This window comes from Eucyclogobius newberryi, unplaced genomic scaffold (genome assembly GCF_026437365.1).
Source record: "Eucyclogobius newberryi isolate DKJ021-1_F unplaced genomic scaffold, fEucNew1.0.hap1 SCAF_6, whole genome shotgun sequence".
In the NCBI taxonomy this organism is placed as follows: Eukaryota; Metazoa; Chordata; class Actinopteri; order Gobiiformes; family Gobiidae; genus Eucyclogobius; species Eucyclogobius newberryi.
The window spans coordinates 20,446,572-20,472,645 of NW_027316278.1; the positions used below are offsets into that span (position 1 = coordinate 20,446,572).

At 39.3% G+C, this 26,074-nt stretch overlaps 2 protein-coding genes across 2 annotated transcripts in view; both read right to left on the minus strand.

The window, feature by feature from the left end:
* Positions 1–1,888, minus strand: part of arb2a (ARB2 cotranscriptional regulator A) — a 112,496-nt gene extending 110,608 nt beyond the window's left edge. Inside the window, exons 1-3 of the mRNA XM_072432504.1 lie at positions 1,810–1,888; positions 1,202–1,327; positions 123–224 (exon numbers count right to left, since the gene is read on the minus strand). Coding sequence (XP_072288605.1) covers positions 123–224; positions 1,202–1,301 — 202 coding nt within the window. The 5' untranslated portion in view covers positions 1,302–1,327; positions 1,810–1,888. The remainder of the gene's footprint in view (positions 1–122; positions 225–1,201; positions 1,328–1,809) is intronic.
* A 1,017-nt stretch (positions 1,889–2,905) lies between these two features.
* kiaa0825 (KIAA0825 ortholog) overlaps positions 2,906–26,074 on the minus strand; it is an 86,498-nt gene continuing 63,329 nt past the window's right edge. The window contains exon 23 of the mRNA XM_072432751.1: positions 2,906–3,709. Within this exon, the coding sequence (XP_072288852.1) occupies positions 3,526–3,709 (184 nt within the window). The 3' untranslated portion in view covers positions 2,906–3,525. The remainder of the gene's footprint in view (positions 3,710–26,074) is intronic.

A 26,074-nucleotide genomic window follows, 5' to 3' on the forward strand; every position in this document is an offset into this window, starting at 1 on the left:
TATTTTATATTACTCTGCTACTGTTGTCCTGGCATAAATGCAAATTTAAAAAATGGGTCATATGATGTGGGAGATCTATTATATTGTCCATTTTACATAGTGTTTTTATTTCATTGCCTTACTTTCATTAAAGGCGTATTCAAACTCCTCCAGTGTTTTGGGGAAAGAAAACGGTGGCTCATCTTTCTTCATCAGCTCATCCAAGTCTATTCTTGATAGCAGGTCTAAGAGATAACATAATAACAAAAGTAAACATTGCATGCCATAGAGATAAGTATTTTCATGTTATTTTGTCACAAGGATTAATCAAGTAAATCATACTCAACACTAACCGTGACGTATGTAATAGTCAATGTTTGTATTGTCTACTCTTACAGGTGCACTACTGAACAGATCTGACCCGTGACGTGTTATCAAGCCAAAAGTAAACACAAAGTAAACAAATCTCACAAAATCATTTTTCACTTGTGCGCACAATCGTGTGGCATATTTTTCTCACCAGATCTTGTCCTATCCCTAAGTTTGTTATAGTTTAATATGATGTATTATAAGTGGGGCTGCATAGTATTGAAAATTATTGCAGTTATTGGTATATATTGTAATATTCTTTTTCATATTAAGTTATATGAACATAACAGAGACAAAAAACTATAAATTAAGGTTAATTTTAGACTGAATAAGAAAAAATATGAATAATTTCAGCATTTATTGAATAAACATTTTGACACAATAATTTCAGGGAAATTGAAAAAAATGCATTCAAACTTAATTTGGAAATGGACAAATTTGAACGACTATGGACCAAATGGGACTTTTTTAATTTAAATTTGTTGATGTCTATTTGTAATATTGTTCACATTTTGCTCTCTGGTTGTGTTCTGTTTGTTTTTGTGTTTTATCCTTTGAAAATGTAAAAAAAAAAAAAAATCTTTACAGTGAATATTAACAGGAAAATACTACATAATATCTGCCTTTTTCATTTAAAAACACACATTTTACAAGAGAAAACAGCAGGTTTCTACCAGATGGAGGAATTTGGTGGTTTAGACGTTGATTATTGTGTTGGTCAATATTGCTATAGCTTTTGCAATACATGATGCAACCCATAATCCATGCATTAATATTTCATTTAAAAAGTGCATGCAACAGTAACACTATGTCCAGTCACGAGCGCTACTACAACAGAGATTGCACTCTTCACCTTTGAGTGCAGTCGTTTTCTCCCTGTCTTCCTGAGAGACCTGGGCCATAGTAATAACAATCCAGAGAATCAGAAGTGAAGCACCGCGACCAAGGAGCATGGATTCTAGCTTCTACGAGGTTCTCCCTGTCAGAGAAAATGAAAAGACAAGACACATCTAAATGCTCTTTATTGTGCCAAGACATTTCCTCTAGAGTCAGTGTGTTATGTAACGTAATGGCTGCAAAGTTGCGACATTGACACAGCCGAGCATAACATTGATTGAACTGTTACTTCAAGCTACATGAAGCTTATGTAATAAAACGCTTCCAAAACAAACCTAGCTGACGTGCAACAAAGCGTTAACGGACGTCAAACTTCTAGTCGAACACACATCTTTATTTAGACAGTGCAGTATTGCCGTGAACGTAATTGAAACGTTTATTAAGTTAGGGTATAAGTAGGTGTTTTGGAACTTTACATTGTGTGGGCAGAGGCTTTGCACGGCGGCTGCTTGAGGGTAAATGGCTAAATGTGTTTCTGATGCGTTTGTTTGCTTTTTAAATGGTGGACACGAGCTCGCGCAGAGAAAATCAGACGCATGCATGCTGTTAGTTTGACTCACGAACCATTAGTGCAGGCGGTTCTCCATTCGCGGCTGCTTCCTTGATTTTTTTTCAAACAGGAAGCACTCGGAGCCGAGGCGCGAGGAGCGGGGAAACTTCCGGGTTACCGGGGCAACGGAGTAGAAGGGAAATTTAAAGAGACAGTAGCACCGCAGCTGTGGCCGTGTCACACTCAAGGAGCGGGCAACGTCATGCAGTGGTCCAACAGATACAAGTCAAATACATGTTGTTTAGTACAGTTACATAGTGGCAATTGTTATGATTGTATTATCTTGGTTTATGATATTGATGTCTAAAACATTCAACGACGTAAAAAAAAATTAAACTTCAAATATTATTCAATTTTCATAAAATCATTTTCATATAATCTCAAACCTTTCCAATACCCCCTGATATTGTCAGTGTTCTCGTACCTGGCACCCTTGATTGGGAGTGTGCTTAAATTTATAAAATGCCTAATGCCCAAACATTTTAAGTTAAGGCCATCAAAAAGGTTTACATTTCTGGTTGGTGGTGGTGATGGTAAAACCATATGGCTTTATATGTAAAATTAGTCTACGTCTTTCTCAGGAAATTATAGATTTATTTATCAATGTGGCAATCACATTGGATTTGGATTATCAGAATGAACTCCCAGTGAGTGTAGTCAGTCAGAACTTTAAATTCCATTTTGTTCAAATGTTTTGCAGAAGAAATGTAAATTAAGTGTTTTCATTATAAAGCAGAGGGATTCTTGATACTCTCAACATCTTAATCTCAATACAGCACAATGAAATTTAACTACTTTATGTTATGCCTTGAATTCTCCAGAATACAAAAAGCGCAAATGCTTTCATTCACTGTCCTCTCTTCAAACACAGAACCCTATATCTGGTACTCCATGTAGCCTATACTGTGTAAATGTGTGTATCTTCAAAGTGTGAAGGTGCGTCTAGATTTGCATAAAGCCTGAGTTGTACACTGTCAAAAAATCAAATACATTTGAAAATTGGTTAATGTACGTTATTGAAAAGAGAATACAAGTAAAACAACAAAAATCATCATCAATTATTAACACAAAATGGAACACCAAAAGGATGGGTCGCCATGAAACCAACACCACAATGTAATGAGATTTATTTATTTTCATTTAAAATTATTTGACTCATAAATAACAAAAATACTAATTCTACACAAAATATACAGATGTAATATTCCTCCAGAATAAATACATACATTTAAATGTGAGGTCTTATAAAATAGTGATTGTTCCTTTTAAAAGGAACAGCATTTTAGAATAAGCTGCATTTTAGTATTTTTTTTGTTTTTTTACACAAACGTAATATTTCATATTCTCTTTCAGGAGGCAGGAGGAAGTCTGCTGACACCTGTATCTTTACAGTCGCTGTCTCTAGAAACTTCAACTCCCTTCTAAGATCACACAGTCCTGTCTTGTCCCAGGCAAACAAATCCACGCTCACTATTTCCCAGAACTGATTTCTGGAGGTGTGCTACCTGGAGATATGTCTGATGCAATGTGAAAAAGAAACTAGAGTTTGTTGCAAGAGCAAGATGAGCAAGGAACCGTGTAGATCATTTTTCTTGTCAGTAATTTCTTCTTTTCCCTGAAACACATGCACACACATGGAGACCAAATGCTGGTTTGCCCGTTTGTGAGCTGCGACTTGGTATTAAAAGGCAACATTTACAGCATAGTAAAAATCCTAGCAGCATGGAAAGTTATTGGGCAGTGCTTTTATCGACTGGGAACGCTTCCCCCTGGGTCTCTTCTCCCTTTTCCTCGACTGCTTCAGAAAGATCCTGTTGTTCAGAGTTACTGTTGTAAACAAAATAGACTCGTCGAAGATCTTCAACCATAGTTCTCTCTTCATCATCCAACTCAGCATCATCTCGCATCTCCCACCTGGAAAACACACAAAAAAAAGACATCTTTAAATAATCAATTTTTAAAAGTCATTTGTTTTTATTCTTCATTCCAGGGGCCGCAGTGGGGAAGCAAAGGCTGTAGTGGATGCTGTTGCTGTGTCCTTGGGCAAGACACTACCCACCTTGCTTCCAGAGTTGAAATAAACTGTATGGATGTAAGTTTTGCAAACCAAATAAACAAATACAAAGTATGTAATTTATATGTTTAGACTTTTACTTGGGTGCTTTCGTCCCACTTCAAATCCATGCCACACCAGTAGCACACCAACTGTAACTGCATACTAATGTTATACTTGAATGCAAAGTGTGTGTCTGTTTGTATACAATATTTCACACATAACAGGTTTTCAACACAGTGTGACTCTGAGTGAAAGGAACACTGTGTTCAATATACATCTGTAGTTTCCTACACTAGAAAACTACACTTGCACACTGAACGTCTCGAGTTATCACATCTTTTTTCACTCATGCTGTGCAGGTCAGACATACCATTCAGCACAGCTCACACTCTAGACGTGTGTAGGATTCTGGGTAACTTGTTGGATCTTATTTTAATGTTATTTAAAGAGACACTATGTAGCTTTTTGGAGGAGGGTCGACCACCTGCAATATGGCATTAGACCATTTGAATTTACAGGTCATATCTGTGAAGAGGCGGATCCTGCTCACAGTAAGAATACATGTTTTTCAAGATGGGCAATAAAAACGGCAATAATTGAAAATTGATTGAAAAGTTTAATAACTTTCTGACCAATAACATTGCAATGGAGCCAAGCAGGTGGCGGGCCTCACCTTGAAAAGGTAACATAATGCACTTTTTTTTTACAAGTGAGACGAGTACATCATTGAGTGCTTCTTGATCAGAGAGTGAGAGAGAGGAATTGCAGACGTGAAATGAATAATACAAAATATGGGCAGCACGATGGCCTCAGAGCAAGAAGGTTATGGGTTTGACTCCCAAGCCAGACCAGCTTTTCTGTCCATAGTTTGCATGATTCCCCTCTGGGTGGGTTTCCTGACCTCAAGAGCTGGGTCCCGCTCAGAGTGACCACTTGTCTCCTAAGGAGATGCCCCTGCGGCATTGAAGGTTGGGTTAAATGCAAAGGATAAATTTTCCTATTGGGAAAATAAAGGCTAATCTATTACAATATGAAATCCCTTTGTGATAGAATGTAGACAACTTGGTGACCTTAATGTAAGCAAGTTGCAACTTGAAAGAAAAGCACAAAAAAAAAATAGAGTAGTGAGTGTAATTAAAATGAAGTAATAATGAAAAAAAGGCATTACCAAAGCAATCCAAATTCACTTAATGAAACATTCAAATAATCCTAAAACATCACATGTTGTAAATGCACTTTTTGAATGCAGGGAATATATTTGAATAGAAAGGGCCGTTCACAAAAAGATCAATTAATACATTTGCAGGATTTCACCATAATCCTCCAAGTGAGGATGGCCAGTCAACTCTGTCTCAACATGAAGGCAGCCTTTGAGCCGCTGCATCTCCTTTTCACCAAAGACACATATCACTCTGACTGTAATGCAAATGGCCATGCTCATAGCAATCTGTGTTATCACAGCTTTTCCCTTTTCAATCCTGTCACTGCATCTATAGGTGCATTATGTAGGATCAATTTACATGCTTTTTTAAATATAAACATTGAGAAATCCTTATTATGCAACAAAACTATGGTCTGGCTAAATTAGTAGTGTTTTATTCATGTATTTGCTTATTTATTGAGAATAAGCACTGTCTGTCACCAAAATAGAGGAAATGTTGATGGCTTTTATGGCTTCAGGCAGAAGGGCAGACAGGCTGCTCCTATATTATTTTGTTCAGTGACATAAAATTAAACTCAATCTGACTAAATAACCATAATGGGATACAAATAACACGCAAACAACCAAACAATACAAATGTCACATGGCACAAAACCAAGAGAGTGAGAGAGAGAGAGCAGAAAGCCGGGGCCAATAAAAGGAAAGAAAGGAGAGAGGGATGGAAGACAGGAAGGTACGCTAAAGGTTTTTCAATGTTTAATTTTCAAATAGGATTAAGCAGAATGACATTTAGCTGAAGGTTACAGGCTCAGCATTGTCTTAGCTGATATTGATATGCAGGAGGTGCCCTACTTGTCACCGGGACAAACACCATTGATGAATGAGAAGCCTTTCCCCAGGAAGGTGTTAAGTGCAAATTTGAAATGAGAGAGCACGCTGGATGTAGCAAAAGAGAGGAGGCAGCAGGCAACAGCGCTGTACCCAGAGACACACAGTGATTGAATTACCACAATAGTCGGCCATGTATACTGTCGCTAGATAATGGTGCCAAAAAGTGTGAATTGTTCAATAGAGTATGGGGGGATGCATATTGAGATTGGCAAAATGAGACAGAGACAAAGATGAGTTCCTGTCTTGTAGGTAATTTCAACATGTGCTGAACAACAACGCCTCTTATAAATGCATAAGTAGGCTGAAGTTGACAATAACTTCACTGATATATCCCCATTTCGGCAAGTTTTCGACTCAGAATTTACATCTTAATAAGGGGGAGTCTTACCCTTTAATTCTTATGGGCCTGGCTCATTTCTCATGCATTAATACTAGAGCTGCTGACTTAGCGCTTCCTCTGAATACAGAATAGGACACACATATTAAGACTCGTATATTTACACGATTGATGCCACACGAGCCTCAATCAAATGTTCTTCTTTATTAACAAAATGTTGGAAAAAGTTGGGACGTTGTCTAAATTTAACAGTGTACACATTTTGCAGTTTATGAGACTTTATAGCAGGGAAAAACTACTACTAAAAACTAAATGGGCTTCTAATACATCCAATAATGATATTTATTTATATCTTTATTATATTAGATATATCTTTATTATCGTTATTATTATATTTTTGACCCATTTGTCTATCAAAATTGAACAATTGTTTTTACCCAAAACATTTTTTACTTTATTTTGTTTGATAAATCAAACCTTCAAGTTTATTTTCTGTTAACAACACAATATTTCATATTTTATTGGAATTATAACCTTGATAATGCAAGTGGAAGATGCTAAATCAATATTTTGAACCATAAAACTCAGAGAAATAGCCAGAATACCGTGCAAACATGCAGAAATGCTCAAAGATCGGAGACAGTATCCAGTGGTTGTGGTGCAGCTGTCAGGAGCTGAGTGCTTTTCTCCCCGTGTGAGCTGTTTGTGCCTGGGTGCAGAGGGTGCCCTGGCCTGCCTCTCTGCCACTGGGCTGGCTGTTTGTTTAAAAGGCTGGCCTGTCAAACACAAAGAGCAGCGACAGCCAGACACTCGGCTAAATGACTCTGACAGCAGCTCTAATCAGAGGCTTCACACATTGCTGCAGGCCCTGGAGGATCCATCATAACCCCAGCCTAAATATTTAAAGTGCTAAACTTTCCAAAGGTCAGACCTTTCCATGCAAGCCAGGGCGACATGTGTCACAGAAGTAGGAAGCGCAGGGCTGAACTACACAGATTGTGAGGGAGAATATTGCCTGCATGTCTCCTCCACTAACGGTCATTTTAGCCCTTTTGGAAAACCACTTTAGGAGCATACTGCAGTTAACCTGACATGACATTTGTTTGTTTTTGAAAATATTTAGTTTAATCCTATTTGAAGTTCCAATCCTTTTTCATAGTATCTAGAATGTTTTAAAACAAATCTTATAATCACACCTGACAGGCTTACTTGTTTCCCAAATTGTAGGAAATATATGCATTTTTAAAGTACTTTTTTAATGTAAGTGTAAGTAATGTTAAAATCAATATTGCAAATGCATAGCCATTCTAAGCAAACATGTAATACCAACTAAACAATGCCCAAAATATCAGCTTCAAAAAGCACTGGGGGGGGGAAATATTTAGAAAATATGGAACCAGACAGGATGTTTTGCATTGCCATCTAGTTCAGTTGGGGTAACTGACAAGTTCACAATACGGGCCAGGAGGTCATCTCTTCAACTCAATTTCCATCGAGAAGCAAACATCCAATTCAATTTAGATATGTGCCTCTGCAGGGCCATGAGCCGGAGGGAGATTGTAACTGACAGCCATTGGACAGCCAGCTGGATTTGAATATTGACGAGACAGAGACTTGACAGAAAGGATTATGCTCTACCTTCTGACTTAGTAGCCCTTACACTGATCCATTGTATTGTCAGATCAAGTCAGTGTCAGGGCTACTGTATGTCCAAGGAGCGCGCTGATGCCACTCCAGATTAGAGCTCACCTGAGATCCTTCTCCATCCACCACCATGTCCACTCAGGTACAAAACATGCACTAAATCAAAATGAACGAAAATGGGATCATGTGGAAAATGAGAACGGGGACACAAATACAAGTGGACATTTGTAAAGAAAAATGATAAGGATACAGGAAAGTAACTGATGGGGCTTTGGGTCCCATACAAAGGCGGACTGCTGGGTTTAAGATGACATCACACATGAATATTCCAGATTTTTGTAGTAAATGGGTCTAGTCACTCATCAGGTTAAGCATTTGTGAATATACCTTTTGGAGATTTCATGTCAAAGTACAATGAAATAAAAAGAGAAAACTGGCTTTTGCCCCCCCATCTGAACATCCCATTCTAGAATATGAAAACCACCAACCGTTTTTTCAGATCAAGATCAAGTATATTTTAAAGGCTTACTATAGTAACAGTAAAAAACAAAGGCGTTTAATCCTGAGCCTCAGACTACCAGCCATGTCTATAGCCAACACCTTCATTCATGCCCAAAGTGAATGAATGTGTTCGCTCTGCAACAAACTTACTTGAGTCCAGGATCTACAACTAAAGTCCAAGTCCATAGTTGCAGACCAAGGAAAACATTTATGAGATGTTTGTAATTGGTTAAATGACAATGCTTTTGCAATATTATAGTGATATTTCTCTAGGAAAGTGTTCATTTTCAAATTAAAATGTATGTCACTTGTGTTTTCCATTCCTATGCCTCTTATATTTACATGTTGATGTGTGATTGTGAGTGTATTTGTGAGACGGTGCAGGTCAAAGCCGGTGCCTCATCCATGTCAAACCGGGCCTGTCTCCCACCCAGCACGCACTCTTCAATCTGGAGGACCGCTGAGAGCAGCCAGCCACAGAGCGCCTGATCAAAGGGCCTCGGACAGATCAGTGAAGGCTCTTTGAAAGGACATCCACAGTTACACAAGTTGACACTTGGGTGTACGTGCTCAAGCCCTGACACACAGCTGAAAGACAGATTATGCATGCGCACATACATACACAAGAAGACATGCCATGCCCTGGCCTATACGCCATGAATGTATAGCTTGAATTACCAAGAATCACAACAATCTAAAGGGCCAACGACAGGCTGAAAATGCAAATGCCTTGGCCTGGTTAATGATTATGGTCTCTGATGATCCGGTATGATAGCACCCAAACTTCTCTATGTGTCATGTATAATAAGTTGAATTACTATTTAGGCATTGTATGTTGTATTATTGTATTTTAATGTATCAAGTGTATGCAGATCAGGATTGGTTACATGGCGCTTTTATTTTTTGAGAATGTGGGCAGTTATTTAACAATTTGAAAAATATATACATCATGAGAGATTCATTGTGCTGTAAACAGGAATCGTCTCTGTAAATACTGTTTGAAATAATGATGGCAACTGCAGTGAATCTAACAAAAATGTTGCCATTTGTATCTGGTGATTTAAATTAGCCTTTGTACCAGATACCATTACTCCTTTCCACACAAATATGGCAAAGTAGCCGCATCACATGGCTGCATATTTCACATCGCACATCGTCTGCCTGTTTCGAGCTCCTCACCATTCTCTCCTGTCGACCGAGGGGAACTAGTGTAAATTTGCAGTGGCTTAATTACTGAATAATTTAGACTATGCTTCAAATTAATGTAGACATTTCCATATTAATGTGTTTGCCTACCGATTTCACGTTTATTTGTACTGTGGACAGGAAGATAGCAATTATTACAGCATATCATAGCTGTTGTGACGGTATTTCCAACATCATTAGGTGGCTTGTCCATTGCAGTGAGAACAGGACGGTTGGTTTAAATAGCCTCTCCGCTCTTCTACACCAAATCTTACTCTCAATAACGTATTGAGTTTGACATAGTGCATGCCAATTTAGAAGCTGTACTCTTAGTGACCAAAAAAGTGGCCTGTCCTTCTACGTCTGTGTTAAATCAAGTGGTCAGTATAGCACACAGCAACGGATTCCAAATGCACTCTGAGCAATGTGTGTGTCGCTGGAAGGGTGACATGTCCATGCTCTTCTTATCTCCCCATTTCACCCACTCTGCACCTCACCTCTCTTGACTGTTTGGCTCTTGTTAGGAGCTTGGCAAAGTAGGATGGCACGTCCCAACAGGAGGTTGTGACACAGACATGCAGCCCGCCTGTAAATGTGAGCTAAGTTTAGAATAAGGGCTGGATGATATGACCGATTCATTTTTATTTTGTCTATTTAAAACACACATATGATAATAAGGATTTCCTAAACACAAACAATACAGACTTTTAATAATTGAACACAAACGACATTAAACTCAAACGACATGGTCAAATATGTTCCTCCAAAGTGTGAATTCTGATCCAAAACACCCGCTTTGGCTAGCAGAGGATTGGCTGTAGACCTTCCCATTCAAAAGACCCAACTTGATCTTTGACCAATAGAAATGACGGAATTTCGATCGCAATTTAAATGTGATTATTGCAGAGTCTTAGTTAGAACCAAAATGTCCTTTATTAGGGAACTTCATTGGCAACTCGCAAACCTGTTCTGCTTCTTAGAGGTGCACTGTGTAACCTTTCTGGTGGGAGTCTCCATAGATATGACATTGTTTTGCAAAGACTGTTCCTGAGTTTGACATTAATTGCCTCATGTTAAAAAAATAATAAAAATACCTTGAAAAACATGCGTTACCCCTCCACAGATCTGACCTGTAACTTGGACAGGAGTCACTCGTTTTGATAAGTTTGAAGCTATTCTGTGGAACAAAGCAATAATATATCTTTCCACCAGAAGTTACATAGTGCACCTTTAAGCACAGGGTCAATATTTTTCCATTACAGCTGATTACCTCCATAGTGTAAATCCAACACAGCACTCTAGACATGGGTGCATTTTTTGATTACACAGATATCAGAACATGACCACATCTCTCATCTTGCCCACATGGCCTTCATACCACCACCATTGCTCTGTCATCACTGTCTGTGTGGAGCAGCAGAGAGGCCGATGCAAGGAAAGACATCGAGTCAGTCGTCAAACCTGGCAGTCATAGGCAGCAAATTATGAGCAGCAAAACTGATAAAATGAGTTTCTTTCCTTTTTTGTTTGCCAAATTTAGTTTGTGGAGCTATTCTTTCACTCAAATTAACTTTATATGGTCAAATGGAATCTGAAAGTTGTTTCTCCGTTGTTGCACCACACTTCAACTCACCTCACAACAATTGATTTCCTCAACACAGAAACATCTGATAACAGAATCATCCATGTGTGATCCCAACGTCATCAGTCATAAATGTGAGTGTTCCTATTGTTCATCTGGTTTTCTACTACAGCTGAAGTGATCTTATCTTTTTAGGTGCCAGGTACAAACTGAATATTTAGCGGAGTTGTTTGTTATTAGACTTTCACATTTCGGATGGATTTTGAGCTTTTACAGAAGAAACCGCTCACTGCCAAATGTTGTCCCTGCATAACCTATATAGGGGCATAGACAGAGGCAACACACAAGGTTACTACAATCAAACATACATAATGTACTCCCTAATGTACTATCACAAACGATTTCCACCTTTGATCTGAAAAAATCTGCCATACATTTATTTTACTTGGATAGATAGCAATGCTAAGAGGTGGTCAATGATGTACAAGTTAACCACTGTACTGATGTCATGTTACAAGGAAGTACTCAGAATAAAATGCATAAAATACGACTTATAAATTAATGAACAAAGCTGAATTGTTGAAACAGCGAACAAGCGGTTATGCAGACGTACAGTGGGACAAGAATGTTCCTTGTGATTCCACCTCAGTGTGCTTCGAGGAAAATGTTTTATTTATACAATATATTCTCTTTGTCACTTGTGCATAGAAAATCTGTGAAACCCACCACAGACGACTAAGAGTTGAAAAGCCGGGATGTAAAGACACACATTTTGCTCCCAGACACAGATTTCAGTTGCAGGAGTGTATTTACCGTATTTTCCGGACTATAAGTCGCACCTTTTTTCATAGTTTTGGCCGGGGTGCGACTTATACTTATTCTTATATTTATACTTATATACCTATACTCCGGAGCGATTTATATGTGATATTATTTGTTACTTTCACACTTGCAACCTAATTTCATACTCTAGTGCAACTTATATCATAACTTATATTATGCATTTTTTGGCTGGTGCTACTTATACTTATAGTCCGGAAAATATGGTAGTACATACCTGTATATTTATTCTTATTTCTGGGAAGATTTTCTCCTAAAATAGTTGCAAGTATGAAATTAACTAAATATTATCTTAGACAAAGTTGGTATTTATACTGATTACTTAACAACACAGTTAAAAAGAATTGTTAGCAGTTGTGCGGTACGGTTGCGTTTCAGTCTTTTCGGTGAGACCAAAAACAACTTCCTGCCTGTCGACCTGAGTGTCAGCCGGCCCCAGTCAGTCAAGCTAAGTACTTGTATAGATATAATGGATGGGAGGAGCATGCAGTTGTACTTCTTCAATATAGGCCTGGGTCAACAGAATTTACAGCATGTTGACAGATGTAAATAAATGATCATTGTTTTGAATATTCACAAAATCCACTAGCACAATCTGTGATGTAATAGACCACATATTGTCGTGACAAAAAGCCTTAAAAAAAACTTTTGGTATAGTGTTGAGTGTGGGTAAGTGATAAGGGAGCAGTTGTATTCTCTATAGTGATTGACTTTATAGCTGAGCAAAATAATAAACAAATGTCACCCAAATCAATCTCTGTTGCCAGCACATAATTCATTTGTGAAAAAAGTAATATTGTTGTAGAACTTCTGATGGACACCACACTATATAATTACAATAAAGTAGATTGCTTGGTTTCAGAAAACCATCAATCATATACAGTGAAGCCATTACAAACATATTCCCTATAGAGAAGCATAAAGATATTGCTATTGAGCTCTGAAAATGTCAGGGCAATGGAAAGCCTGGCATTGTGCAATTACATAATGATTATTGCAAAAAGTTTCTCCCCCTCACTCAGTGATGCAGTAATATGCAGTGGATGGCCATGGGGGTTCATTAGTGAGAACAGTCTGCTGTTGAAAAGCTCCAGTTTCACCTCTGATCCCAGCTAATGTGATTTGGACCTCAGATTGGTAGTGCAGAGATTAGATGCTAGCTCACCTCAGGGTGGGAACCAGAGAAGGAGACATACATCAATGTTGTTTGCATTCAAACTCAAACGTCTTCTCAAGTGTAATTTGCTCTAAAGCTGCAGCAAAAAATGCCTAGAAAGCAATAGTGTAATTTGTTTTCTGGCAAAGAAGAGGCACTTACTAATCCACTCCGTTACATTTTAGAGTGCATGATTTGGGCTTTCATAACAAATCAATTGGTTTGTAGCGAGAAGAGCAGCTAAGGATGACAACTGTGTTAGCATTCTCCTCTTATTAGCTCATGGCTTACCCCACGGTCCGCACTGCCAGTTGCAATGTCAGGCTACCCCTCCTTTCATTTCCTTTTCATTAAGCTTCTGCTCTCTCTATCAGTCCTTAGCCTCCGTCCTCACACACTCACCACCTTCTCCCGTATACCACCACTTCCATTATGTCTCTACCTTTCCCTCAATCCTCTCTCCTCCTCTCATTAGGTCATAGTTGTGGTGATTTGTCAGAGTGCCTGTGTTGATTAATAGGCCAGTGGAGCCCCTATATTTGGGGGCTGTCAGCAGGGCTCCGGAGTGCCAGGGCCGCCCAGCTGAGCTCCCTAACCACCCAGGTGGCCCCATTTGGGCTAAATGAGCTGTGAAGGGTCCCGGCTATGCCCGCCTGCCCCACACTAAGGCGTTACACACAAACACATGCGGGCCTGCATACACTCATATAGACAGATGGATATATGTATTCTGCAGGCACATGCAACAGCGCTCAACACCCTGACTCTTACTGCCATGCACCCCTGCGTTCCCACATGATTTGTCACACTCCATCAATAGACAATAAGTTACTGCCACTCTAGCCTGTCAATGGGCCCCGTCTTCAGTGGACCCCTCTGTGCTGTCTCATAGGGGGCGAGGATGGCTAAAGTGGAGAGAAATGAATTGAAACAGAAGTAACATCGTGAAGTTATAAAACCTTTGGTCATATTTTTGTTGGGGTACAGTTAACATATTTTGATTGATATGAAAATTAACAAATACTATTGTATTTGTGTTTCTTTCTTTTCTTTTTCTCCCCCACAAAATTCACAAACCATGTAATACATCCATGTTTTGACAACAGGGGGTGAAATGACAATAACCAAATTGTCATACTATACATCCCCCATACAGGCCCCAGTGGAGGACTTAAAAGTGCTTGTCCTGATGCACAGCCAGAATATCCAGGTTCAAGGAAATGGCTCCTGGTGTGATGTGCATGTGTGGAGTAACATGGTTCAGCTGCTCCCAGCCAATTGCCTGGCCTTGGAGTCAGCAGCGCCTTGTGTGCATGAATGCGTGTCAATGTGAACGTTCCTCTTTGCAAGATTATTTTTGTTCCTGCTTAAACTATAGGAGTGTGTGTGTTGGTGGACCTTTGTGAATGAGATCATCCTGGCATGTTGTCTACGCACATGCACACAGATACAGCACCACAGTGGCACACACGCCTCCTCAATGATTCAATCTGATGATGGGTATTGGAGGGGAAACTGGAATCTGTGAAGGTCACAAAAGTCTGAATAGGAACATCCCGCACTGGCGGCCATACTGCCACTGTCTCTGCTTCTACACTGTCATTACTGCTGGCCAGCTAGCTCTCATTATCAACTTACTTCATCAAATACACTTCATTATCAGCCTATACTTAACAGACAGATGGGACGGGCCCTCCAGCAAAATGACAGTGTAACTGGTATAAAGTGATTCCCCTTTTAAAGTCCATTGAGTGAGCAGGTCATAACACATGTAGACCTCTGCTATTAGTTTATGTGCAATTTACACTTGATTGGACATCTGGTGAGTGAGAATTAAAGTGGTATGTTTCTTCTGAATATACTGTTTGATTGTACCAGTGGCTATGCATTATAATTACATGTGTAGTGATTATAGTCATTATGAAGTCGTTATTTTTGAGACTGTTGAGCATATGAAAGGCGGATAGATAGATACACTGGATGAATAGGCAGCTGTTACTGAAGATGTAAGTAACAGACAGCCCTATCCGTGCAGCCAATATGGACGACCATGAAATTAAGACTCAACATATAGCAATTACAATGACAATGTGCTTTGTTCGACATGTCAAGTATCAATCTAACACTTGCCAGGCAGCTTTCATATCATAGCTAATAGGCAGTTGGCGGGGCCCGGGCCGTTGCCAACCACTGAACCGAACTATTCATAGGCCGGCCCCTGTCATTGTGCTTATGCAGTTGATGTAACAGTAACACACACATCAGCAATATACCATGTGCCCCCCCCCCCCATGCAAATGAGCGCATTAGAGCGGACCTCAGAGAACGGAGCGTGGCCAATAAATCCAGCCGGGGTGAGAAATGTAGCCTTTACCATGCGTGTCCAACCCCATCTATTTAACCTAATTACACACACCATACCAGGTAATAAAAGTCTGCATGCCATCAATTCTGACATCTCATCCAGGGCACCGCAAGGAATGTCTATTAGGACCTATAAATCCTGGGGATAGAGATCTTGTGAAAAGGTGCCATTGCCATGTGTATCCAGGGTGAGAGAGAAAGTCAGAAAGTAAGTTACTCCCACAGAGTTATGACGTGTGTGTGTGTGTGTGTGTGTGTATATGTGTGTCTATGCACATGCACGTGTCCCTGTGTGTCTATTCCACTGTGAACACTCATAATGTAGTGAAATTCAAGAGTAAGCGTTCCCATTTGCTAGTGTGCAGCAGATTTTAAGTCAGAAAGTGCCACCGTTGCACCTCATCTCTTCACTATATTCTCTTTATTGGCCCTGATCCAAAAAGAATGAAGAAAATACAACAAATACCTGATTCAGATAATATGTCACCAAACGCAGATTTTAGCTGGCAGATTTCCATAGCCAGGTGTTTGATCTTGCACATGGCCCGGCTCATCTCATGCAGGTACTTTCACTTTCCGGCGTCATGCCTTGCGATTGGACAACACTAGCTCACACTGAATGGTTTATATTTGACTGACAAATGACTTGAGATAGATCGATGTGGTTTCAGTGGCTTCCTTCACGTTCCATTTCCTTTGTCTACAGCGCACCTGAGTTACACATGAACCAACCCAACTCAGAGACGCTTACTCTGGAAATCAGGGGTCTGTTGAGGTGAGGATCTAAAAAGCAAAGGTTTTTCTTATATCCTTTGCTGTTCAGATCCTTTTACCAAAACATCAGAAACTTTTAACCCTTTTTGTTAGCAACTAGACATGATTAGGGGACATTTGCCAGTGCATATTAGAAGGGGGGAAAGAGTATTTTTTCTTTTTTACATAAGACAATGATTATGAATGAAAGTTTTTGAGATTTTCCACAACATACCCAATTACGAGAGAGCAGACCACAATGGATAGATCATTTACCAACAGATCCAAAAAAAAAAGATACCTTTAAATACTTAATAATATGTTTCCAAGTCTATATTGCTTTCATCGCCCTCTGCATTAAATTAATTGCATGTAGTTCACTGCTTACCCTGTTTTCAATTCCCGCTTGTCACCAGACCTGGATTTCCCCCCCCCCAGGATGTCATCCATGGAATTCCACTGAAAAACTAATCCATCAAACTCACATGGAGTATAGTGTTGCTGTGTTTATTTTTCTATTAAAAAGGATTACTCTATTACAAAAAAATACTTTGCTTGAAAAGGCAGCTCAAACTAAATGCTTTTGTAAATTGATTTATGACTGACTTATCTCACAGGCAGAGTTGAATGTGAGCAAGCTTTGTTGTTAACATAATAACCATTTCAAAGAGAAGTTGGTTTCAAAACATCAGTAGCCTGACTCTGACAAAAAATAGCACAAACAAAGTGTGAATCTCCTTAAGTCTAGATTCATAAAACAGAAACACTTACAGATGTAACACATTATTTATGAAGATACACGCACTGCTGGTTAAATGGCGATTTGCTGTTTGGTTTATGAAGATAATCCTCTTCTTCATTGTGGTGAATGTTTTGGTGCATTGTGCTCCTCCACAGTGAGCTCCGGGCTTCAAAGCCACTGTGGCGCAATTGTTGCCTCAGTCACCCATTATAAACAACGCATTTTTAGAGAAAAGACTATAATTGTGCAAAAGTGTGGCACAAATGGCTTTGTAATATTACTGTGCTCCTTTCTTCAATGCAAGCCATACACAGGACCCTGAAAGCTTGTGCCAATTGAAGTTGGGCTTTCATCCAGCATAAAAGCCATGTTTGCAATTGAGCTTTGGTGCTATACCTTTACTCGACTTTAGCCCTAGTCCTCCTGTCTTGCTTCATACGAGTGCACAGCCACAATCGCTTCAGTAATGGGCCTAAAATGCCTTCCTTGAACAAAATAACTGTTTTTGTGGGTCATGCAGAGGCAACCCTAGGACTTGTACAACTTGAACGGACCACCACTATTACTAATTCCACCTCTCTATTCTAATAGTGAAAACCATTCTACAGTGGCTTCCATTATTCTGGCAAGCTCGATACAACAAAACATAAGTGAGAAAAAGCACACAGCGGTAGAGAAAAACACAGGAGGAGAGGATGTGAGCCCAGGTCAAGCACCAAGCTTTTTTCTTGTTTGAAAATGTCAACATAAAAGGGAGGCTTCTGTGTGACATTAGGGGCATGCTGGTGGGCTCCGAATGCTGCTACAAAAAGAATCTCAAACCAAGAGCAGTCCAAAACAGCCTGATGACTGCACAGGTCTGACCTGACAGATTTGAAAGTATGAAATGCTTGCTTTTAGTCTTAGGATGACAACAGTACATTCAAGAGTGAGCATCTTTTCAATAAATTAATTTTGTTCAAATGGTGCATGGTGGATTCTAGCCCCTGCCTAACACAGCAGAAAGTTGTGGGTTCAATCATCCGGTCAGTTGCCATACAGTCTTCTTTATATACTTTAGCATTTATTCACCTCTCTATGTGTATTATGCAAATTATTCATACAGCAAATAAAATAAAGCGTTGTCTGTAGAGGTCTTTGTGTCAGTCCAGTTATTGAACTAAACGCTAAACTATGTGACAGCAGTAACATGTGACATGGCAAATCTTTCCAATTCAGTACAACTATGTAAATCCAGCAACGTCCTAGCCTTTGACTACAGCTGATGTAATGCGCAGTGACATGTATCTTCTATCACATATGAAAGGATGCTGGTGACGCGCTGCTCTGTTGCGTCTGTGTGTGCGTGTTTGGGAGGCGTGAGCAGGCTCCAGACAGCGGCCACTGGGAAATCAAGGAGCACTTTGTCATGCATCCTTAAATGTGTGACACTGTGTCTCAGGAGACATCGGCTGATTGGGCTACGAGGCATCGAAGAATGACGGCTGAATGATGGCCTCCAGGGGCCTGTGTGTGTAAGATGTTGTGCGTGCATGTGCGTGTGTGTACGTGGCCCGGGTTACACATAACGGACAGCACTGTGACATCTATGGATGCCACACTATCAAAGCCAGCTGGCTGCTTAATCAGGGGAGCCAAACTCACTACTGTAATCTTAACAATTACTACCTCTGTAAACTTCACATTGCTGTGAGAGGGACAGAAATGCCAGTTAAGTAAGTTGATCGTTGGCTCAATATTACAGCACTATAGTAGCACTGCGTGAACTCCAGTTCAGGGGTAAATACTCAAGTTTCAGTCAAACTAAATTTTGAACACAAGAAGTGGTGAGACTTTTAGGTTTTTATCTTTACTCACAGAGCCTTATGAATGACTGAATTAGAACTAGACTTTTGCGGCTTATAGATAAGAGTCAGAAACCAACAAAGAGCAAAGGCCAATGTCTGTGTCTTAATGCCCCAGATAGGATTTATATCAGATGAAATAAACCGACTGAACTACCATCCACCAGTAACACAAAAAAATACACAAAGTACAAGTTTTATAGCACAGTCTAAAGTTGTCAAAATGTTGTCAAAAAGCCAACACTGATATACCACCAAATTAAAATTGATGTGTCATTTTATAAGCCATTTGCCTGCATTGTGCACTACTTGGTTGTAACGATAAACTGGTCACATATAAAAGAAGGGTTCTCATTTTTAAAAGCATAATTTGCTTTTCTTCACTTTGTGGTTTGGGTCAATAAAGCATTAAAACAATATAATGAATTGCATCTGGCAGTCACTTGTTGACCCCATTACTGTTACATTATATTAAGCTTTTATTTTGCCAATACTAAAATAGCTGCACTTGTAACCTGTATATAAATCTCATGTGCGTGCTGAAAACGAGAAAAGCTGAAATCCAAAAAACCAACAGGGGGCAGACATAATTACCGTGCATGTGCCTCTTATTTACAATCTCTTAATAAGCCGCCGACACTGTGCAGACAATGGCTGTCATCTTTATTTCTAGTTTTTTTTTTTCAGGCTCTTGTATTTTCATTATCAGATCTGGGCTGCCATGGAGTGAGAGGGAGTGTTTAACTTTGTCTCGCCGGTCACTGGTTCTGATAGATGTTCGCGGCTCTCACCACTAAGAGGCACATAGAGCGAGAAAGGGAGGGGCGGATTTACGCTGGCACCGCATTTTTGTCCAATTAATAGATTGCCAGTGTGTTGTGTTTTGCATGACAAAGGAGGGTAATATTAAACTGCCATTTGTAATGAAAATGCACTTTGCAAATTAAAAAGTGCAGAAACCCAATTTTTCCTACCTCTTTAGGAAATAAACAGTCCTTAACCAATTAAAGCGCATTGTAATAATTCTGTGATTTATTGCAGGTTGTTTAACTTTCAAAACTCGCCTAACCTATATTAAGGTCACAATCCATCATGTTTCGCGTGGAGTGCCGCGGAGTAATGGCTGTTGTATTAGCTGCTTTTGATGATAGTATGAAAGAAGTATTAGCACTTGTCAACAAAACTGCTTACAACATAACATTAGCATGCATGAGCTGCGTTGCCTATTCATTATCTTGGCAGCTGCACACATGCGGTTACTGCCTTATAAAACACTTTTTGCCAGGCCCAAAGCACATGCACACTGTTTATGATGTAGTGGCAACATACTGACCAATGCTATGGTTTCAATGCAAGCAGCTAGCATGAAAGATATTAGGACTCAAACAGCTCAAGCTACGTACTAGCCCTGATGACTCTTTTTCATCTAAGCTTCACTTTTTATGTCATAATCAAAGTGGTAAATACCAACTAGGTGACAAGGGATGAATAGCTAGGAGGACAGGGAACGCAAAAGAGATGAATGCTCAAAGCTTTCCCCCTTTTAGTACAGTCTGGATAATGGCGAGAAGAAATATATTGCCAAATAGCATCGCAAACAAGAGTAGGACTTGGAAAAGCATTGAATCAAATGTAAAATAGCAATAAAGAAAAGGTTTAGTGGCAGGGAATAACTGCATTGCAAGACGTGATGATGGGGTGAAGATTGTGAACGTCAAGGGAAGCGATGCAAATATGGCGAACAGATCTGGCGTTGAAGGGCACTGCAGGGTACCAGGCGAGCAGAGAAGGATGCAGAGATGTGGGGCGGTGTGACATGGTGACATTTCGCCTCCACAAATGGGCTCTCTGGCTTTAACCGCACAGTCTGCCGTGATGCCCCCCGACTGTGAGCCAAGAATGCACTTAGCTCAACGAGAGCAAATGAATGGGCCTGTTTTGACTTCTACCATTGCACTCCTCCTGTCGGATAGCTGGTGCTGGGCAGAGTGTGGCTTTGTGGGGGCACAGGGATCCCAGAGTGTTTAAACAGCCCAGCTCCACGCTCTAATTAGTGTGTTAAATCAGCATTGAGCAATATCTCAACTTCAGAACGTATTTAATCTGCAGTGTCTACAGCTGAGAGAAGAAAGAACAGAAACAGGAAGAGTAAATCTGAGTTACTGTAGCTTTGCACAAGTCCCAAGCCCCAACAAATGAGGGTTGAAAAATATGCAAGAAGCGGCGTGCATAGAACAAAATTATGAAAAAAGTATATTAGTTACTGCTCGAAACTGCATCATCCTTGTTGGTTGTTTTTTCTCAAGTATAACCAGGATTTACTGAAGCAGTATTGCTTTACTTGTAGCTTGTTGCACAATTACGTTGAAATTATGTTGAAATACCATAACTATGGCATTTTTTCTTCTTCTTTTACTTCAGTGCCACTTTATGATAACTACAACTTAATTTGCCTTAACAAAGCATGAACACAGATTTCAATCATAATGAAGATTTAGTTTATTAAGCATGATTCAGGCAAAGTACCGGTAACTACTTAATTCAGGTTCAATTTAAGTTTAGAGATTAGGATTAGAGTATTGGTTATGGTAAATAGTTGCTGAGACTGAATCATTCCTACAAATACATTTTCATTATCATTATAATTATTTGTTTACTAGGAATTAAGGCTTTGGTCATGCTCTATTAAGGCAAGAATACGTTTAGTTATTATAAAGTGTTGCCTTAACTTTTGACTGAACTAGATAATTCTAATGTTGTTTTAAGCCCTAAGTAAGTAAGTAAGTAAGTAAGTAAGTAAGTAAGTAAGTAAGTAAGTAAGTAAGTAAGTAAGTAAGTAAGTAAGTAAGTAAGTAAGTATTGGTTCTATGATGTAAAGCGCTTGGAGTTTCTTGAAGTAAAAAATGAGGATTTACCATCTACAATCATGTGACAAATTATTATAAATTCTGGATAAAAAGTGAAAAGTTAATTTGCAAACTATTATTAGTTAACATACATTTGTGGCCCTGCTATTGAGTTTATACACAATTAATTAGATCTGTATCATAAGGAATGATTCTGTTTTGTGTGTATACTTTGAATATGAGTATGGGGTAGGCGTCCATACGATATTACTTCAGGACCCCATTAAACAGGCATGAGATGTATAATACTGAAACAAGCCCTAATAAACTGAACTACATCATCTAAAGTACTAACATATTTAGGTAACATAATATGTTGACAAGGGTGAAGAGGTTTATTTCGATGTCAAATGATATTTTGATCATCTGCATAGTGCATTTAGCATAAGGAGGTTGAAGCCACAGAAGCAGCTGATAAACTGTTGATGTTGATAATGTAAACATAATCAACATCAACATTCACGAGCAACAACTCTTTTTAATAGAGCTAATTGCATACAGAAAATGCCTATATCCTTGAGTTCCACTGTAACACAAGAGGAAATAGTATATGTGTATGAAGACATGTAATGAAGTGAGATAGCAGGTGAAATGTAACTTGATGGTAATTGCGGGCCTATAATGTGAGTAATACACGAGGAACTTGGCTGTATGTAGCATTGGAGATGTAGCAGATAGTTCCCCATTATGAGTCTCTATGGCTCTGATCACTTAGTCAGCCTAGCCCTTTGCTGCATGTGTTCATATTCAAATCTGATGCTTTTTCTTTGTAGCCCCGGCTCCCAGACGATTATTCATGTGCGTTTAACTCTCAAACAGCCCCTCATTAACTGTGGCACACTGGGCCATACGTTGGGCCAAATTACGCCGCTTTGACATACACAAACCAGCAGGGGGGGTGATGAGGGAGCGAGGGAGGGACACCGAAAGAAAAGAGGCGTGTGGATGAAAGATCTGCCTCTCTACGTTGTTCTGTAATACTACGGATAATGGCTGCCAATGTCCGCGCGGCCATTTAAAGCAATCAGCTATTTCACTTTTAGAGGACTGAGCTCGGGCTGTGAGAGAAGGGCTATTAACACTACACACTACTATTTAGTATCAAGTTGACGAGTTAGTTTTATAGTATTTAAAAAAGGCAAAATAGCATTGTCATTATCAATTGAAAGAAAGGAAGAAAGAAAGAAAGAAAGGAATGTATAAAGATACTTTAATCTGAATATTTGGTAATTTTCTTTTTCTTTTTTTTTCATCCATAACTAGAGTGAATAAATGTGACAATTTCAAATTTGATTTAAAACATCTAGTCTTATGCGAAGCGATGAACTGGAACCACTGGAATAAAAAGACATTGGCACAGCGCTTAATAAAGGTGTTGGAGAAAGTTAGTGAATTCTTTTTGCTCCAAGTACATTCATTAACTGATTAAATGAAAGAGATAATTATAGCTTAAAAATTAAGGTATTTAAGAAATGATAGGGACAACAATACTAATACTATTGCAGTGGCCTTATTTGAGTCAGGGGAAAAATCAAAACCTTTTTCTTCACTTACAGCTGATGCCCTAATAATAGTGATCACAGTAATAGGAGAAAAGCCTAACAATGGATCTGGGCGATACAAAAATCAGGCCTTAAAGCAGCAAGAAAATTAGCTGGCGAATCAGCAATCTTCACTATGGTGAGGTGATTAGTATCTGTCAGATGGCTCTCTATGCACCGTGGCCCACCATATGCAATGAGAATAATAATGCTATAGTTATAGGATAAAGACAAAATTAAGTAGTGTTAGCTATATTAATATCTGATGCAGCCTGTGTAATTTTTGTCCCATCCATAGGCTGATATATACATTCTATGGTCCCATCCGCAAGCCAGAACCCAAATCTGATGTAGGCTAATGCAAGAACATCGAGTCAAACAATAAAATGTAATCTATCATTCTGACACAGGAAACCAGACAAAAGACAACCTGAAAATAGAAAGGTATTTTTTAAGGGATTACTTCCTTTTGGTAGGAAATTATATCCTTTCAAGCGTTGAGAGTGAAGGGTAATGGTCACAGGGACAGGGACAGGGACCTTCTGAACAAATCTACATGACTCTGTGGAAAGGGTCAAGATCTGTAAAGGGATAAGTTGAAGTCACATGCACCATATTCTTCTGGGGTGATCTTTTTGATCAGAAGTGAATTCATGTTTAAATCCTCCCATGAATACAATTCTTGCTCTGTATCACCTTGTTGTAAAGTTCTCACGTGGCAGGAAAGAGTCTCAAAGTATTTAAATGTTTAAGGTTTTCTACTTCCTAGATGAAGTTTAGGAAAGTTCAGGACACTGCTGAAAAGAATAGCATTGACTTTCATGTCTTCTCCATTTGTCAATAATGGCTCTAAAGGTAAATCAAACTATCAAAAACAAATGTTCTACAAATCTGTACTATCTTATGTGCAGACCGAAGAATTTCATAAAAGGGAAAAGAATCCAGAAGGGCTAACCACTCTGCCACTTAGCACCACCTCCTAACATAGCTCAAGCCTGCCAGTCAGGCTTCATAGATACCAGATACAGCATGGTTGAACCAGGGACAGTCATATCAGCTTAAAATAAAATTGGACATTATCAACTTCCATCGCCAGATCATAATAGCCCTGAATGAGAAAGAACACATTTTAAATGACCTCAACCATCGACTCTCGACTCAACATAGCCATTACAAATCAGCCGTTATTGAACTGCGGGCTGAAAATCACTCATCACCGCATCACATCAAAACGCACACTAATTTGACAGTTGCAGTGAGTGACCTCAACATAATGCAAATAACTATCCTTTATTACGGAGAAGAATTGAGACTAATTCTACATAAGTTGGCACGTCTGAGGTGGGACTTTAAGGTTTGGGGGGGTGTACCATATGCTTGGTACGTGACAGCGGCATCACAACACGGTGTGTAGTCCTGGTGGGACGGTAATGGGCAAGATGTGTGCGTATGTGTTTGTGTGTGTGTCCGTGACTGCCACAGATGTTACCGTCAGAGGTCTAGTGCAGATGGCTGTAGGTGCAGTGCCAGTGATCTGCTTCCAATGAGAACAGCAACCACACACTGAGCCTGGACCTCAGGAAATGTAGCTAAGCCAGAATGTTTAGCGCTATCATTTTTTACATTGTGCCATATGGTTTTGGACACCAGCTTGGCCATGTTAGCTATTATTTGTGATGAACTGCAGGCTTTTCAGGGACATTTCTGCTGTGTGATAAGTAAAGTGAAATCCTACATAAAGCCACAGCAACAGGATTCAAAATAAACAAATAGGGTATTTAACGCAGTTGATAATTTGTTGATAATTGCCATAATTATTCACATATATAATATTAGAAAAAAAAAATGAAATGTTAAATCAAGTGTCAAATGTAGCTTTGGTTGCAAAGTACTAATAATGCGTAAATGTGTACAATGTATCATTGGATTAGATGGGATTTTTGTACCTCCCAGGTCAGATCCTACGTCTCATTCATAAACATATGCACACTGTTTCTGCCTCCTCACTGCTTGTCAGTGCCTCTCTCAGTGTACTGTGTGTAGCTCAGTGGCTAAAGGTGTCCTCTGGGGAAGGAGGGGCCTCAGGGGATTTGTGTTAGTGTAGAGTGCCACCTTGTTGTCAAGCCGGCAATGACACATTTCTCTCAAAGCTGCTTCTGACAGGCACCTATACAAGAGAAATGTCAAATCATGATGCATTGCAAACATCTATGCAGTGCATGCACCGATATCTTCTATGATAACTATTAAGATGAAAAGGCAGACGGAGGATTGTCCTGGGGCCAGACAGATTATGACATGAGTGAAGACTGTGATACGACCTCCATTACCTTATGACATGCCGCACAAACAGCTGGATGTGACAGCTGGATTAAGCTGATTACTGCATGTCATTTAACTATATTGTATGATATGGAGGCACGCCCTCTGCACATTTCAAATAACAACTGGTTTTAGCATCAGAAGAAATTCAATTCATGGACTAATTACTCTTTCAAATACAAAAATGTTCAATTCATTTCAAGGATCAATATCGGTTCAATATATTAAACCAAAATAACTTGAATTGATCGTTTTCTACTATATTTATAGGAAAAATAGGTAGTGGTTATAGTAGTTAGTAACGAACATATTTGATGGCAACTGATTGATTTAAAATTGTGTATGTGTTATGATCAATGTCTGGAAAAAAGATAAATTCATTCTCCGCATTCGACCCATCCTTCAACGCCGCTGGGGAAACTTGTCAGAAGCAGAGAGCAGCAGCAGCGCTCG